At 44.4% G+C, this 14708-nt stretch overlaps 1 protein-coding gene across 1 annotated transcript; it reads right to left on the reverse strand.

The window, feature by feature from the left end:
- Positions 1-1906: 1906 nt before the first annotated feature.
- Positions 1907-9033, reverse strand: LOC141993017 (large ribosomal subunit protein eL31-like). The gene is made up of 4 exons (XM_074962359.1): positions 9004-9033; positions 8602-8635; positions 3217-3274; positions 1907-2285 (listed from the first exon to the last, which is right to left on the reverse strand). Exons 1-4 carry the CDS (start codon positions 9031-9033, stop codon positions 1907-1909), a joined length of 501 nt encoding a protein of 166 aa, XP_074818460.1.
- Between the last annotated feature and the right edge of the window lie 5675 nt (positions 9034-14708).

The following is a 14708-nucleotide window of genomic DNA, read 5'->3' on the forward strand; positions in this document are numbered from 1 at the left end:
CGTTGAATGGGAAATTGAAATCATGTAGGTACTCTTCCTCTCTCAAAAGATCAAAACATCTGGATACACATTTGCTATAACTAACAGAAAATATTACCCAGTTGTTGTTTTTGATATAGAAAAGGTTTACGGCCTGTTAATGAAGTTTACAGTTGATGATATTAAATTAGTAGGAGTTGCAAATATCACTGAGGCCAAGGAAATAATGGAAAGAACCCAAAAGAATGTAGAAATATGGGCAAAAATAATAAAATGAGGTTCAGGTTTTGAGGAAAAAACTAAGGTAAAACAAATGGGGCATGAGGAGAAGAGGCTCTGAAATGCAGATGGGAAGATGAAACCTACGAACCCTCAGAAGGCAAATAAAGGTGATAGTGGACGGGGAAATAAGATAGAGATTATTTAGAGGACAGAAGGGGGTAAACATAATAGTAATGGGATTAAATTTAGTTTCGATTAGATGCTAGGAAATGTTTCCTGAGAGTGAGATCTGTTAGATTATGGAGTAGCCAGCCAAAGAGATGGTGGAAGCTCCATCACTTGGGACTTTAAAAAATAAGTTGAAGAAGGGACTAGATGATAGATTGTAGAGAGCAATCCCATATTAGCAAAGCTACAGACTATAGTTAATGATCTAACAGGTCTTTTCCATCTCTAATCTTAACTGTATATTATATGATTTGAGATCATATATCAGGGTCCAGAACCACATTTTTATTGGTCCTACCAAAAATAACCTTTACGCATCATGTGAGACATTTATTACTGGAAGTCTAGAATAGCTCCTTTGAGAGAGGACATAGAAGTGCATTCTGTCATGCTGATATCATACTTATTGACAAAAAGGGGTACATACCCCTTCCCCTCTGCATTCCACCATACACTTTCATTTATTAATCTCATCTGTACAGTTATAGCAAAGGTCTTGGCCCTGAAGCTTGAAAAATGAATGCCAAATTTAAATCAACCCATATCAAATAGGATTTAGAAGGAACTGAAGTTCCTTTATTAACATCTGGAGGCTACTGAATTTGAAGTCTTATATTCAGTCTCCCTTGAAGCAGGCTTTCTGTTCTCTATGTATGCCAAAAATATCTGATTCAGTGCAGCCAGCCTTCATGTGGGAGGCATTGTAGTGCTGTGGCTTGAAGATAATTCTATGAGAAAGGTTCCTGTGCATCCCAAAACACAGGTGAGAGCTGGTAATCCTCCTCAGTAGTCATTCAAAAGTAGAGTGACCATATTTCCCTATGCTGAATATGGGACACCTGGTAAAATTACTCGTATTCAAGCAAGTTCAATGGCAATCAGAACTATGTAGTACAAATGTTCAAATTAAGATCAAGTTGACTGAGCCCCTGTTAAAAAGAAATACGAGTAGTTGGATTTTTTTTATTTACCTTCTTATCTTTTAAGGCTTTAGGGCTCACGTGGGGAGAGGACACACACACACACACACATACATTCCTGTACACCTCTCTCACACAGGGAGGGGTGACCGACCCAACCCTCCATGCCTGGCTGGGTCCATGGGATGGACCTGCCGCTGCTGGTACCTTGCGCTGCAGGCTTCCCAAGGCAACACGTGGGGCGGGGGATGCAGGGTCACATGGTCCCTTGCCCCAGATTTCTGCCAGGGTTCACACCAGAATGGTTCCAGCAGCATCCTTTCAGCACTGTGTGGGAGGGAAGGGATGGGAGCTTCTTCCAGCCAGAGGGCAGGAGGAGGAGGGGGAGGGTTAGGGATGACCTGGCCTGTGTCTTTGCAGAGCTCATCTCTCCCCCCTCACTCCACTCCCCTGTCTGGAAGCAGCTTGTCCCTTCCTGCCTGCACAGTGGGGTTTTTTTTGTGTGCGTGTGTGTTTTTAAGTGTCACTTTTGTAACTTTTTTCTATTGTAAATCAGTTTAGTTTTCATCCACATTGACTGTCTGTAGACTTTTGAAAGTGGTGACTGGTACATAGGTAACCAGCATGTATAGTTTGTTGGGTGAATCTTCATCCTCATTGCGTTTTCTGGATAAACGTACATGGATCCGGTAGGGAACATTCCTTATCGCTTTGGCCCAGACTGCTTTGTTCAATCTGGTGTCAATACATACATCAGGCATACGCATCTCCTTCACTGCAAATGTACAGATCTCCTTGAGAGCACGAGGGGCACGTTTCTTGAATCCCACTCCTTGGATCCGTTTGTGAATGTTGATGATATATTCCCTAGTCACCACCTCATTGATGGCAGATATCCCTTTCTTCTTTTCTCCACCTTTCTTTGCGGGAGCTGTCCTGCCCGGAAAGGCAGCTCAAACCTCCAGGCTACTGCTGGCCACTGACATAACTCAGACGCCTCCTGTCCCCTGGCTACAGCACAGGCAGGAAGGGGTTAAGCCCTAAGGAGGCATTGTGCACCAGGGCCCAGGGAACCTGACTACAGGGGCTTCAGGGAACCCAGCCAGAGAGGTGGCTCAGCAGGGGAGGGTGTCTAGGGGATGGAGCAGCCCCGCTCCCCCTGGGGGGCAGGACCCAGGGCGGAGGTGGAGGGGGGCGGGTGAAGAGGGTGCTAAGCTTCTACCCAGGGGGCTGCTGTGGCGCCTGCAGGGTTGGGGCACGAACACACTGGCAATCACTTCCCCCCACACACTCCAGAGCTTAGCTGAGGGGCGGAGAGGCTTCCCTGTGCCAGCGCTGTACAGGGGGTTTGGCACATGCCGGGCTTGGCTCCTCCTGGCCAGCACCCTGGGCCAGAGGGTCTTGGGCTTTCCCGGAGTGCCGGCCCAGCCAGAGGCAGTGGGGGAAGAAAGGAGCCTGCTAGCCAGGCTGCTGGTGGGCTGAGCGCTCAGACCAGGGGCTGGTTCTCAGCACAGCACTGGGAGTAGGACATGCCCTGCTGGGGCATCTGGAGGAGCAGTGGGACTGGGGGGGTGTGAAGGGGCAATGCAGGAAGAGGACTGCAAGAGGGGGAGCACATAAAGGGCCGATGGCTAGGCAGCAGAGGTGACGTTACTGGCTGCCGCCTGGCGCCTACCTGCGCTCACTGGCCACCACAGCGCACAGCCAGTGCTGGCTGGAAATGAAACAGGGGAGGGGGCCCTGCTGGCTGAGAGCTGGCGCACAGCATGGGCTGCGCTGATGGACCAGCGGGGGAGTGGCCAGCCCCGCCACCAGCCTTGCACACCCACCCCCGTTGTCAGCCACTGGACCCCCCACCCCCACTCACCTTTGGTGGGCAGGCGGCTGGCGAGCCGGGATCCAGCCAGCAGTAGGACCTGCCAGTACTGATGGGGGGTGGGGCAGACAGAAAATACAGGACAATTTGCCAGTTTTTAAGAAAAAGTCGGGACACCTGCAGGATGGCTTAAATACGGGACTGTCTCTTTAAAAATGGGATGTCTGCTCACCCTATTCAAAAGTGGCATGAGACAAAGATACCCTGTAGACTCTCTTATCTTCAGTTTAGTTATTGAACTTTATCAGGAAAACTAAGTTTTTCCTCCCAATATTCAAATTATCACAGTCAAAGAATGGTAAAGTTATGCTGACAGATTCATTTAAAGTCCAGTGATCTCTCACTCACAATTGGCTAATGTCATATGGCATATAGGTATAAAACTAGCTAACAGAGAGAGAATCAATTGGACAATTTGATTTAATTTATAGTGCAGTGGCTGTTTAGACATTTTTCTTTCTTTTCTTTCTATTTAATAGAACAAGTTAAAGGCCTGATTTTCAGAAGTATTGAGCACCCTCAGATTCCATTAAAGTGGATTGGGGTTACAGATGCTAAGCAGGTTTGTAAATCAGGCCATAAAACTGTACTGGGTAACTATAAGATGTACTAATATGACAATCAATAGCAGGGCATTTTTACTCTGTATTTAAGAATGGCACATAAGGTTTTCAAATACTCTAATTTCACTATTCGTTCATTCAGAGTCTATTTCATCTCAGATTTTTCATGTTTGTCATTCTCAAGTAGGACTTAAAAGTTTGTCTCCTATTTGGTTGGGTGCAGGGAGGAAGCAAATGGTTTTATCTAACTCTGTAGAAAGTAAATACAGGGTATGTGTTGGCAGAAATAACTTTGCAGCAACAAATTAGTTATGCCATCTTGATTTTTACAAATGTTTTTATTGTATGCAAGTCTCATAATCATGCTTAAGAGCTATATGTCTGTCTGGAACTAGGAGGTGAAATTCTGCATTCTGTGTTGTGCAGGAGGTCAGATTAGATGACTTCCCCCTGTGGCCTTAAAATCTCTGAATCTCTCTCCCATTTCTTTGCCACTGTCCTAGAATGAACTGAAACAGCATTCTTTATCAAACCTGTGCACAAATTCTACCCAGTCTGGCACTTTTCTTTGGTTAAGCCCCCAAAAGCTGTATAATCTAGGCCTGAATTTGATTTTCAAGTTCGTTTATATCCATTTCCATTACAACACTAATGCATTTAGTCTTCTCTTATTTCTGGAGAGCGTGATGGCCACTCGTAAGTTTTTCTGAAAATACCAATTTGGATCTTCATAGCTGTCCTATAACACTGTTTGTTTGTTCTTTCTGTTCCATTTGAAATCTCCATATCCCTAATAATGGGATCCTGAGCTGCTGAGCCCAGAGATGTGTTTTTTGAGCTCCTTCCTATGAGCAGGGTTGGTGTGGAATCCTAGGCAAACAATAGCCTTAGCCATGGTTTTAAAATGTCTAGTTTGTCAGCTTAGGCTGACTTTTGTTGGCATATTTCCACCTATATTCAGGCTAAGCTTATGGTGCCATAGCTGGATTTTCAGTTCATGCGCTGTTCTCCAGCATCATTAATGGTTTGTGCTCAATTATGGCCCTTATCCACCAATGCCCACCAATAGAAAGACTTCTGTTGATTTCAGTGGGCATCAGATCAGGCCCTCAGGTGGATGGTGGTCTGGAACAGAGTCAAACAACATGCTCTGTGCTGGAAAGATAATTTTACTGGTGTTGTCCTGATTTTAACGCCTATGTTACCAGCATGAATGTCACAGCACAACATTGCACTTACATGGTAGAAAACAAAACACCTGCTATAGAAGGGTACATGGGAAAAGGTACTGAAAACATTTTCCACCTCATATTTTCAATGCTCAGATACATTCTATAGGGTTAGAAACATGGAATTCCAAAATGCTTGTTAAAGTCAAAAAGAGGAACAGCTTTATGCCGGATATAAGTGTGTTCCAGCTGCAGCTCTCTGAATTTGGGTATACAGCCTCACAGGGCTCCCTGCCTATAACTCCTTCCCCTTAGGCAAATTATGGACCTTGAATCTCTTACCAAATACTGCCTGACAAGATCTTACTCGCTGATCCTCCTGGTGCATCTGTGACCCATCCTTTTTAATCTGTTGGTCTTTCTATGGCCCATTTTCCACCCTCTCCACACACTTTCTCTTGGATTGCTGAATTCAACAGCTTTTCACAGGCAGCATGGTGTTTATTATATGTAAATAATATATATGTAGGGCATGGAATAAGAGTCCCATTTTGCTTTCCTTTCCTATAGCTAGGTATGGTCCAGGTTGCCTTCCTTCAACATTCATTAATACTATTTTGAGCATCACCTAGAATGTGTAACTTGTGTCAGTTATTCCTTCCACCTCAGGGAAGGATGAAGGACTCTGCATGGCCCCAACAATCCTCTGTGGTCCATTTGGCCAGCTTCAAGATTTCAGTTTATGTTACAACATAAATCTGGAGTTGTTTAACATTCCCAATTTAGCTTTTTATTTTAAAGTAAAACTTGAAAGTGTCTGGCCATGCCTCTGTTGGCCTGGCCACTGCTGTTTTGAACCATCTGTTGGCCTCATGCCTCACAAGATGCTCTAGACATGTACTGTATTAATAGCCCCATTAAAAATGTCCTGTTATTTTACCCATACTACAGGATTCCAAACAGATGTAAGGAACATCTTTTGACCCAGGAATATACAAATCAGATTTTTCTTATCTGGAACCAAAAGAATCTGAAAGGATACTAGAACTTTTATGTGACCACTGGAATTCATGGTATTCTGCTAATTAAAGGAAGAGTAAAATAACATGGCTGTTTTAAAAAACTACCATATTATCATATCAAGATATGAATCCTACGCAAAAACAGAAAAACTAAAATGTATACCATATAACGAGGTCCATGATGATTACTAGGTTGAGAGCATTTAATTAGAAGTAAATATTTGTAGAATTCTGGGGAAAACATTTTTCTAGTTTTGTAAACTGTAATGGTCTATTTCAGAAGCAAAGGTATAAGGTAGCATATTATGCCACTCAGGTGGTGGGAGTAATCACTAGAATTTAGCAAATCAATGGAACTACCTATGGAATAAGGTGCTGCTCAATCTGGCCCCCATTTTGCACCGCAGACGAACAGTGGTTCCCTAGTGTACAAATGGGGGTTTAAATTGTAGTGTACTGCCTCAATGGCGTAGTGGCTGTGCATGCTCCAATGATAGAATCAGAAATCAATGTGAGGCAAACAACATCCAATACCTTCACCAATATATAGGGCCAGATCTTCGCTTGGTGTAAATCAGATTAGCTCCCAGGTTGAAGTAAACGGAGCTTTGTCCCTTTACCTCAGCTGAGGATTTGGTACGGAAGGTTTGCATTTTCTGGCTGAGACTGAAACTGAAAAGCTAATTTTATGGGTGCTCTTTGAAAAATCCAACCCTGTCTGTAAACATTTAGCTTCTCAATGAACAGCCCCTTTCAAGGATGTGAGTCAGTGAAAAATACAGCTGTTTCACATACTGAGGAAAACATAAAACAGCATTTACCATTGGCTCAAGCTGCTTCTTTACTGAATACAAAGTCCCTGATTCCCCGCACACAATGGGGTAAATCGGGAGTACCTCCACTGAGGTTGATGGAGTTTTTAGGGAGTAAAACGTGAATGAAGTCAAAACTGGAGGGTTCCTATACAATAATTTTTAATCTACTTTGTCCTAATTACATTATATTAATTGACCTATTTCATAATACAGTGACAGCCAAAGCAGATGATAGTATTATTATCTCTATTGTATTATTTCAAATCAAATGCTTTACTCTATTGCATTCTTGCATCCAGATTAATAAACGAAGCAAACAAATTATTTGCTATTGTTCACTTGTAATCTAATATGCAAGTTAGTCTAAAATCAGATTTAACTTAATCACTGTTCTCTCTTTTGAGACGCTAGCAGTAAAAGTATATAAAGTTGTGTTTTAACATGACTATAATGTATACATAGCATTATACATTTAGGCCCAGATCCTGCAAATTGATACATGCAGGTTGACCACAGAACCCAGCAGGGTCCCCATACAAGTGCAAAGATCTGCCCTCACAGAATGCATTCCAGGATCAAAGCCTTTGGGAGTACATTCTACACTTGTTCATATATAGTTTGACTTCAGAGTATGTTCCTTAGATTGCTGCCATATAGTTACAGAAATGCATAACAGTGAAGTGTCATTAAATTTAATGTACTCATCTAGGCTGATCCTTTCCATTGTAAACCAAGCAAGAAAACCAAGGTGTAAATTATTAAAAATATTAACTTTAAAAACAAAATATGAATTTCTTTTCTCCTAACATTCGTCACTGCTGACCCCAATAACTGATTAGCCTTTCATCCGGCCAGATGCACTCCCTGACATCTACACTTGCAAAAACAGTACACGTGCTCTACGCTTACTTTCATTCTTTATTATGACTGCTTTTTATAGCTTGTGCTCGAAAATAACTTCCAAATTAAACAAACAGAAAAAGTAATATACTGTAGTTCGATTGTAACCTTTATATTTTAAACTAAAAAGGTTTTGCTGTATATCCACTTAACTAAAAAAGAAAAATCTATGGTTAGACCGAAACTTTGCCATCTCCTCTGATTTAAGGAGCAGCATATATAGTTGCCCTGCCCAAGGAGAAGGGCAAGGACTGAGTTGTGGCTTGGAGAGTCACAATTTGGTCTATGCTTCCCTCTTTCTCCATAGGGAGGGTAAGCGGTGCCTGACCTTCTGTCTTAGGTTACTTGCACTGGTCATCTGGCATACTGGGGATGAGTACATGGTTCATGCACTTCCTGCTTGCAGGGGTTGGATGGGGAATAGCAGCCTGGAAGCAGCTGCTCTCCTCTGCTATGACCTACGTTGCAAGTAGCTTGTACAGCGGCTTCAGTGAGTATGGTATATCTCCTTACTCCCTTCCACAGACACACAGGCCCAGATCCACAAAGGGATTTAGGTGCCTAAATCCTAGATTAGATTTAGGCTCTACTGGGATCCACAAAACCCTGCTCAGCTGCTGCCTAATCATGTAGGCGCCTAAACTTGCTTGGCACCTAAATTTTCATTGTAAAAGTTCCCTAGGCATCTAAGTTTCTGCCCCTAGGCCCCCTCACTGCTGCCTGAGGCAGGTGCTTGGATCCTTATCTCATGCCTAAAACCCAGTGTGATCCTCAAACCAGGTGGAGCTAGGCAGGGCAATGCCTATCGTGTCCTGCAGGGTCTGACCTGGTAGATGCACTCAGAGCAAAACTGTGGATGAGAGACGGCCTTCCTTGTAACCTTTAGCCCAGCGGTTATGATACTCACCTAGGAGATACACTGGTTCCATTCCTTCCTCTGCCTGAAAAAGAGAAGGGATTTGAGCAGGGGTTCTCAGGTGAGTGCCCTAACCACTGCAGTAGGGGATGTTCTGATGTGGGTGCCTCTCTGTCTCTCCCAATGAAGTTGTTCCACTTTGTATAAATAATTAAATATTAATTGGGCCAGAGTGAGAATCACTCTCTAGACCAATGATTAGGGCTCTCCCCTGAGTGGTGGGAAAACCTTGTCCAACTCTCTTCTCCTCATCAGGCAGAGAAGGGAGGAGGATTTTAACCAGGGTCTCCCGTATCCTGTGTGAGTATCCTAACCGACGGGCTAAAAGTTATAAGGGAGGCCCTCTTCCCCAGCCATTTTATGTGGATTTAAGCATGCTCTGAGCACACTTACCAGATCAGTAGACTCCAGAAGAGGTTTCATGGCTGTGGACCACAAAGGGAAATGGGGTCATCCCTCTCTCCTTGGTATCTCCCATTGACTAGCGAAGGTGGCTCCCTGACTTTTGTGGATCATTCTAGGTGCATATCTTTCCCCATTCATTGTATAGGGAGCCTAGTTACCTAACCTTCGGTTTGTGGATTCCAGTGTTTTTTAAGCCGGCTACAAACATGATGTTGCAATGCCAATCATTTATTTTCTCCCTCAATAAAACCTTGGGGATCTGGGTTGTAAACTGATTCACAATTCAGGCCAATGTGCCAAAAGCTCCTTTATTAGCTAATTTGCATACTGTGGTCATTGCCTACTTTTCAAGTGTTCTGCATTGCACCAAAAAGATAGCTAATAACTTAACTTTTGTCCATTATACTTGATTGCTATTTCAACATATAGTATACTCTCCCGCATAGTTACACTAATAACAATGAAACTTAGATGGACATATGGATGAAACCACAGTGGGAATGGCAGGAAAACTAGACAGGATGTTTTTGGCCCTGACATCCACCTTTACTTCATCTGCATGGAATGTGCTTATGCCTATGACCATGAAATTTCATCTTCTGTTTATCTTGAGAGTAGAAAGTTGTCTAGTTGCTGGACTTTAATCTGTGAGTTATTTCACATACATTTTTCTCACTTAATTCACAAAGAGAAAGTTATTAAAGTATAAGGCACCATCACCTATAGTACAGGAATGCAGAAATATCCACAAATATTTATAGTACAAATATCAGTTAATATGCTGCTTCTCAGTAAGGAAAGTACCATTTTCTTTACCAGCATACTATGTGTTAGAACAAGGATGGTAACTGCACAAGAGTGTTGGCACTTGTACACAGTTGTTTGGAAGTAATATAACAACTGAGGGTACACCGTATCAAACTGGGACAAAGGTGATCTTTCTTCCCTGGGTTGATATATTTTCAGCTACTTTAAAGGCTCTTGAGATCAGGACCCCTGCATAGTCTTTGAAGCTCATACTTTTCTTTCTGTAGAAAGTGAAACCTGGGCTTCTAATGGCAGCTCAGCAAATACCTTATCAATATTTAAAGTGTCAAGTGTATCTCAGTTAGATGTACCAATTGCAGATCAAAGACACTATCACTGTGGAGTTGCATTCCCTTCAAGGGTCTTCACACCTGACATTTTCCTTTTATTGGGGGACAACTCCTCCTCTTAACATAAGCTGTTTACATGAGTCTTAACCATGTTGTTTGGCATCTGTGGAGAATTAAATGTTTCCTTAGGACAGTCAGGGAGAGATTGGAGGTTTAAAGACTTCATTCTTGTTTAAGAAAAGAGAATGTCAGGAAAAGGGTTTTTCCCTGCTGGTTCCATCATTGTTCAGTAGGCCCTCACCAATTTTGTTTAGTGGTGGGAATGTCATGCTTTCCAAGGATGGCAAGAAGAATTCAGGATGGATGAAAATTTAGTGGTATGTAGTAACTGTAGTGAGCTACTTCTCTGTTGGCTCTCTATCTTTCAGTGGTGATTTAGAACATTTCTGCCTTTTCTCATTCTAAGTCTTCTCTGTTTGCTTTGTTCTGCTCATTACACAAGGAGTTTATGAACATGACTAATGCAATCTAATCCCATTACTGCTCTTCTAACTCTTGCAGTGTTATTTCAATTGTAACGTTTGCTGTGGTGATTACAGCAATGGCAATCTTGAAGCTTTCATGTTTGTGGCTTTACCTGCTTCGTATCTTAATTTTGGGTGAAACTGACCCCTTTCAGAGCCCAGTTTTGAGGTGTTAAGTGGGTCTTGAATGGTGGATAGACTTAGGGCTGAGAGGTAAATAATCTCTGAATGCATACATGTTTCATGATTTTGAGAAGAAAACAGAGTAAGAATTAAAAGGCATATTTATGTCTCTTTTGGAAAACAGAGACTATTTGTTATCCATTGTAGTGAGGTGGTGTGTTCCCCCGCCGCGCCGGAGAGGGACGAGCCCTTCTGGACACCGGAGTAGGCGGAGCTAGGGAGCTCTGGGCCTGCCCCTCAGATGCTCAGGCGATGCCCCGGAAGTATAAAGGCTTGACATCAGAGCTCACTGGAGAGCCAGCTGCTGGGGAGGCCAGATGGTTCCGGCCTAGCCCGCGACTGGGAAGCCCCTGCAGCCCAAAGTGCACGCAAGGACTGGCCCGACCTGCCCCACGCCCGTTACCCGGAGGAGTTGCCGGGCCTGCCTCTCGCCACCTACCCAGAGGAACCCATGGTGCTGGACCCCCTGGAGAACACCACCGTGACCCAGGTAGCTCCAGAGGGGGAGTGTGGAAGTAGCCTGGGGGCAGCCGACCCTAGTTTGGCTGCAGCACTGCCAGAGCTCATGTCCGTGTGTTGTGGCCAAGATCCCCACTGACTCAGCAGCGGGTCTTCTGCTGCTGCTAGGGCTCCGGGCTGGGACGCAGTGGAGTGGGAGGGCCTGCATCCCCCCTCCCACCCAACTCGCAGGTGGCAGTCTCCCCCACTCCCAGGGCCTTTAGAGGACTGGGCTTATTGCTACTGTGTATACTACTACTGCTCAGCTCCTGCCTGAGGGCCTGAGCATGTGTCTCATTGTTGCCCTGCCCTGACCTAGGGCCCAGGCTTACTGTGCTTATTTCAGTTGCCGCAAGGACTGCCAAGGGAGACTCCTGTGGCCGAACTAATTCCCCCCAAGACATCAACAGTGTGTAGTGAGGCGGTGTGGTCCCCCACTGCCGCGGAGAGGGATGAGCCCTGGCTAACCTCTTTACATCCATGAACTGCCACCCAGCCCCCTACAAAGTGCTACTGAAAGGATTAAGAGAGTGAGAATTGAGAGAGTTTCCTGTATCCTTAAAATTCCTCCTGTCCTAGGGTATGTCTATACTTAACCTGAGTTAAGAATTTACCTTTTTTTTTTTAACTAACCCAGGATAGCTAACTTCGATTAAAATATCATAGAAGACATGGTGACTCAGTTTTTAACTCGGGTTAGCAGCTCAGGTTAAACCCTATAAGGGATTCTGGGGTTTAACTTGAGCTGTTAATCTGAGTTTAAAAACTGAGTCATGTGTCTTCACTGCTATTTTAATCCAAGTTAGCTAATGTGATAGAACAATACACCTCTTTTTGCAGTGTTTTTTTTCCCTGCAAGAAATTCCATTGAATAATATTGAATTCCTGTTTAATTTTTAAAAAATACACTTCCTTCCTATAGGACACATGGTGTTAGTAGGCTTCAGGACTGTACTTCAGAATAATTGCATCAGCTACAAAGTATAGTTGAAAATGTATATATGTTCTTTGATGGACAATGCCCGGTGCGATGCTGTCAACCGTGGTTGCTCTGGCTGGCACAGTGGTCCTTAATAAACCATGTGTGTTTGATGAAGATTTAATGAAGATTGGTTTCAGAGCTAATAATTTACTGCTGTTGTCAAATAAGGAAAGTTTAATACATTGGGTTTATGGTTAACTAAAAACCCTGATAAGTGCAACATTACTTGTTCACTGTCATCCTTCATTAACTAATGTGTCACACATTGGGTTGTAATTCTTTTGGGCAAGTGGTGTATTTTCTGGTGAATGCCCGTAATTACATTGATTTCAGACTGCCAGAGGTATTAACAGGTAAACAATATCACTTCAGAAAGAATCCTGTCTGTATAGTAAGATGTTTTAAAACTCTGAGACTGTTTCTACACTGCAAAGTTTAGTTCACATAAATTATGTCACATTGCTGGCATTCATGGAGCAACTCCACATGGTGGATTAGTATTTCTGGGCCTGAAAAATAAGCACCAAGTGGTGGGATCACATCATGATGTAGATTTCAGATGACGTGCAGTGGCTGCAGACATCTTGTATGTGAAAGGCCACATTCCTGGATTTGTGTGACAAGCTCGCCCCAGACCTCCAGTGCAGGATACCAGAAGCAGCATTGACAGTGCAAAAGTGAGTGGTGATCGCACTCTAGAAACTTGCAATTCCATTGTCATCCAAGAGTTCAAGGTCTTTAAGTGTCTCCTGCAATGCAGGTCTATGACTCTGGGTAATGTACAGGAAATAGTAGATGGATTTGAAGCAATGGCATTCCCAAACTATCGTGGAGCAATAGAGGGAACACATATCCATCTTCTGGCCCCACCCCACCTTGCCTGTGAGTACGTACACTGAAAGGGGTGCTTTTCCATGGTTATGCAAGCTCTAATGAATCACTATGGATACTTTACTGATATCAACGTGGGCCTGACCAGCATGTTCACATTGTTGACGTTGAAATGCCAATAGTGATTCTGAGGGATGCAGCCTATCCCTGGATTTTGAAACTGTACACTGACTATCTCAACAGAATGTTCCTATTGTTGCTGTATGTTATGCTTTACATAATATTTGTGAAGCAAAGTGGGGAAGGCTTCCGGGTGAAGGGGTGAGGTGGACTGTTTCTGACTTTGAACAGCCAGACACAAAGACTATTAGAAGGACCAACCACAGAGCTACACAGTTGAGGGACGCCTTAAAAGATCATTTTAACAGTCAGCCATAGTAGTGTTGTGTGATGCTTTTAGGAAATTGCATGCCATCTTCTTGTTAGACCTTATGTATGGGTAAGTTATTGACTCCCATTCTGAAGTTTGCAACATGGAGTTTTCCAAGGAATGAAAAGGTTGCTGTGAATGGAGGCTTTAGACATTTTAGCTTAGTAATGTTTTGAACATTTGCTTTGTTGAATCATCAAAGTCATAATGCCCTGGTGCATTTCCCACTGAACCTCTGTCTCTGCCTCTCCTCCAGCAACCGTGCGCTCCATTCCTGGTCCTTCACCCTGCTGTAGGCCATTTGGCCCTTCCAATCCCTGTGTTTACAGTCAGCAGTTGTAGAGGACTGGAGGATCTCACAGAAGAGATTCTCCCTGGTCCACTTCTTTCTTTGCATGATCCAGGTCAGGCATTCAGCAGGCATGGAAGGGCCACATGCCAGAGGCTGCAGATAAAAACAGACGATACATTGTTAGATTTACAATTGTAATGGAAAGGGAAAGTTGTGTCTCAAAACGCTGTTAAATTATTCACAATGACTCCAAGATTCACATAAAGACCTTTAATAAATACTACCAATTGTCCAGGGGCGGCAAGTTATATGGGCCCGTGGTGTCCGGGCTCCAGCAATATTCAGGGCCCAGGGGCCCGGCTCCACCAATGTTTGGGGCCGGGTCTCTCCCCTGGCCCCACTTGCTGCTTCTGCACACCTTCCCCAGGCCCCGGAGTGTCCCTGCCTCAAGCTGGTGGCTGCCCCCTGCAGCTCTGCACTGCGCTCCTGGCATCAACTGCCACTGCAGGGTCCTAATGCCCCACAGCCACTAGTGCCAGGGCAGGCTGACCCTGACCCTGACCTTCGGCCTTGGACCTTTCCCTTTTCCGGTGGGATCCTCCATCCGCACAGGGGCCCCCCCCACCCACAGCCACCGCTCCTGCCCCACACTGGGCAAGGGGCAGCCCCATCCCCTACTCCCAGTGAGGCTACAGTGAGGGGCAGCAGCAGGGGAGGAGGTACACATGATGGCATGCCCCCCCACCCCCCCGATACCCACCACAGGGGAGGCGAGGGGGCTTCCTGTCCTGAGAGGAGCCCTAGGAGCATGTGCAGTGACAGTGGTGTGAGGTGAGTGTGCTGCTGGAGGGAAGAG

Source organism: Natator depressus, chromosome 8 (genome assembly GCF_965152275.1).
Source record: "Natator depressus isolate rNatDep1 chromosome 8, rNatDep2.hap1, whole genome shotgun sequence".
NCBI classification, from domain to species: domain Eukaryota; kingdom Metazoa; phylum Chordata; order Testudines; family Cheloniidae; genus Natator; species Natator depressus.

What these genes read in the sequence shown, in the direction of transcription:
- LOC141993017 (XM_074962359.1), bottom strand. Translation starts at nt 9,033, where the DNA reads ATGAAACCTCTTCTGGAGTCTACTGATCTG. An exon ending in GGAACCAGTGTATCTCCTAG is followed by an intron (nt 3,275 to 8,601) that starts GTGAGTATCATA and finishes ACCCCCCATCAG; the next exon opens with TACTGGCAGGTCCTACTGCT. An exon ending in CAGCCGCCTGCCCACCAAAG is followed by an intron (nt 2,286 to 3,216) that starts GTGAGTGGGGGT and finishes CTTTCCGGGCAG; the next exon opens with GACAGCTCCCGCAAAGAAAG.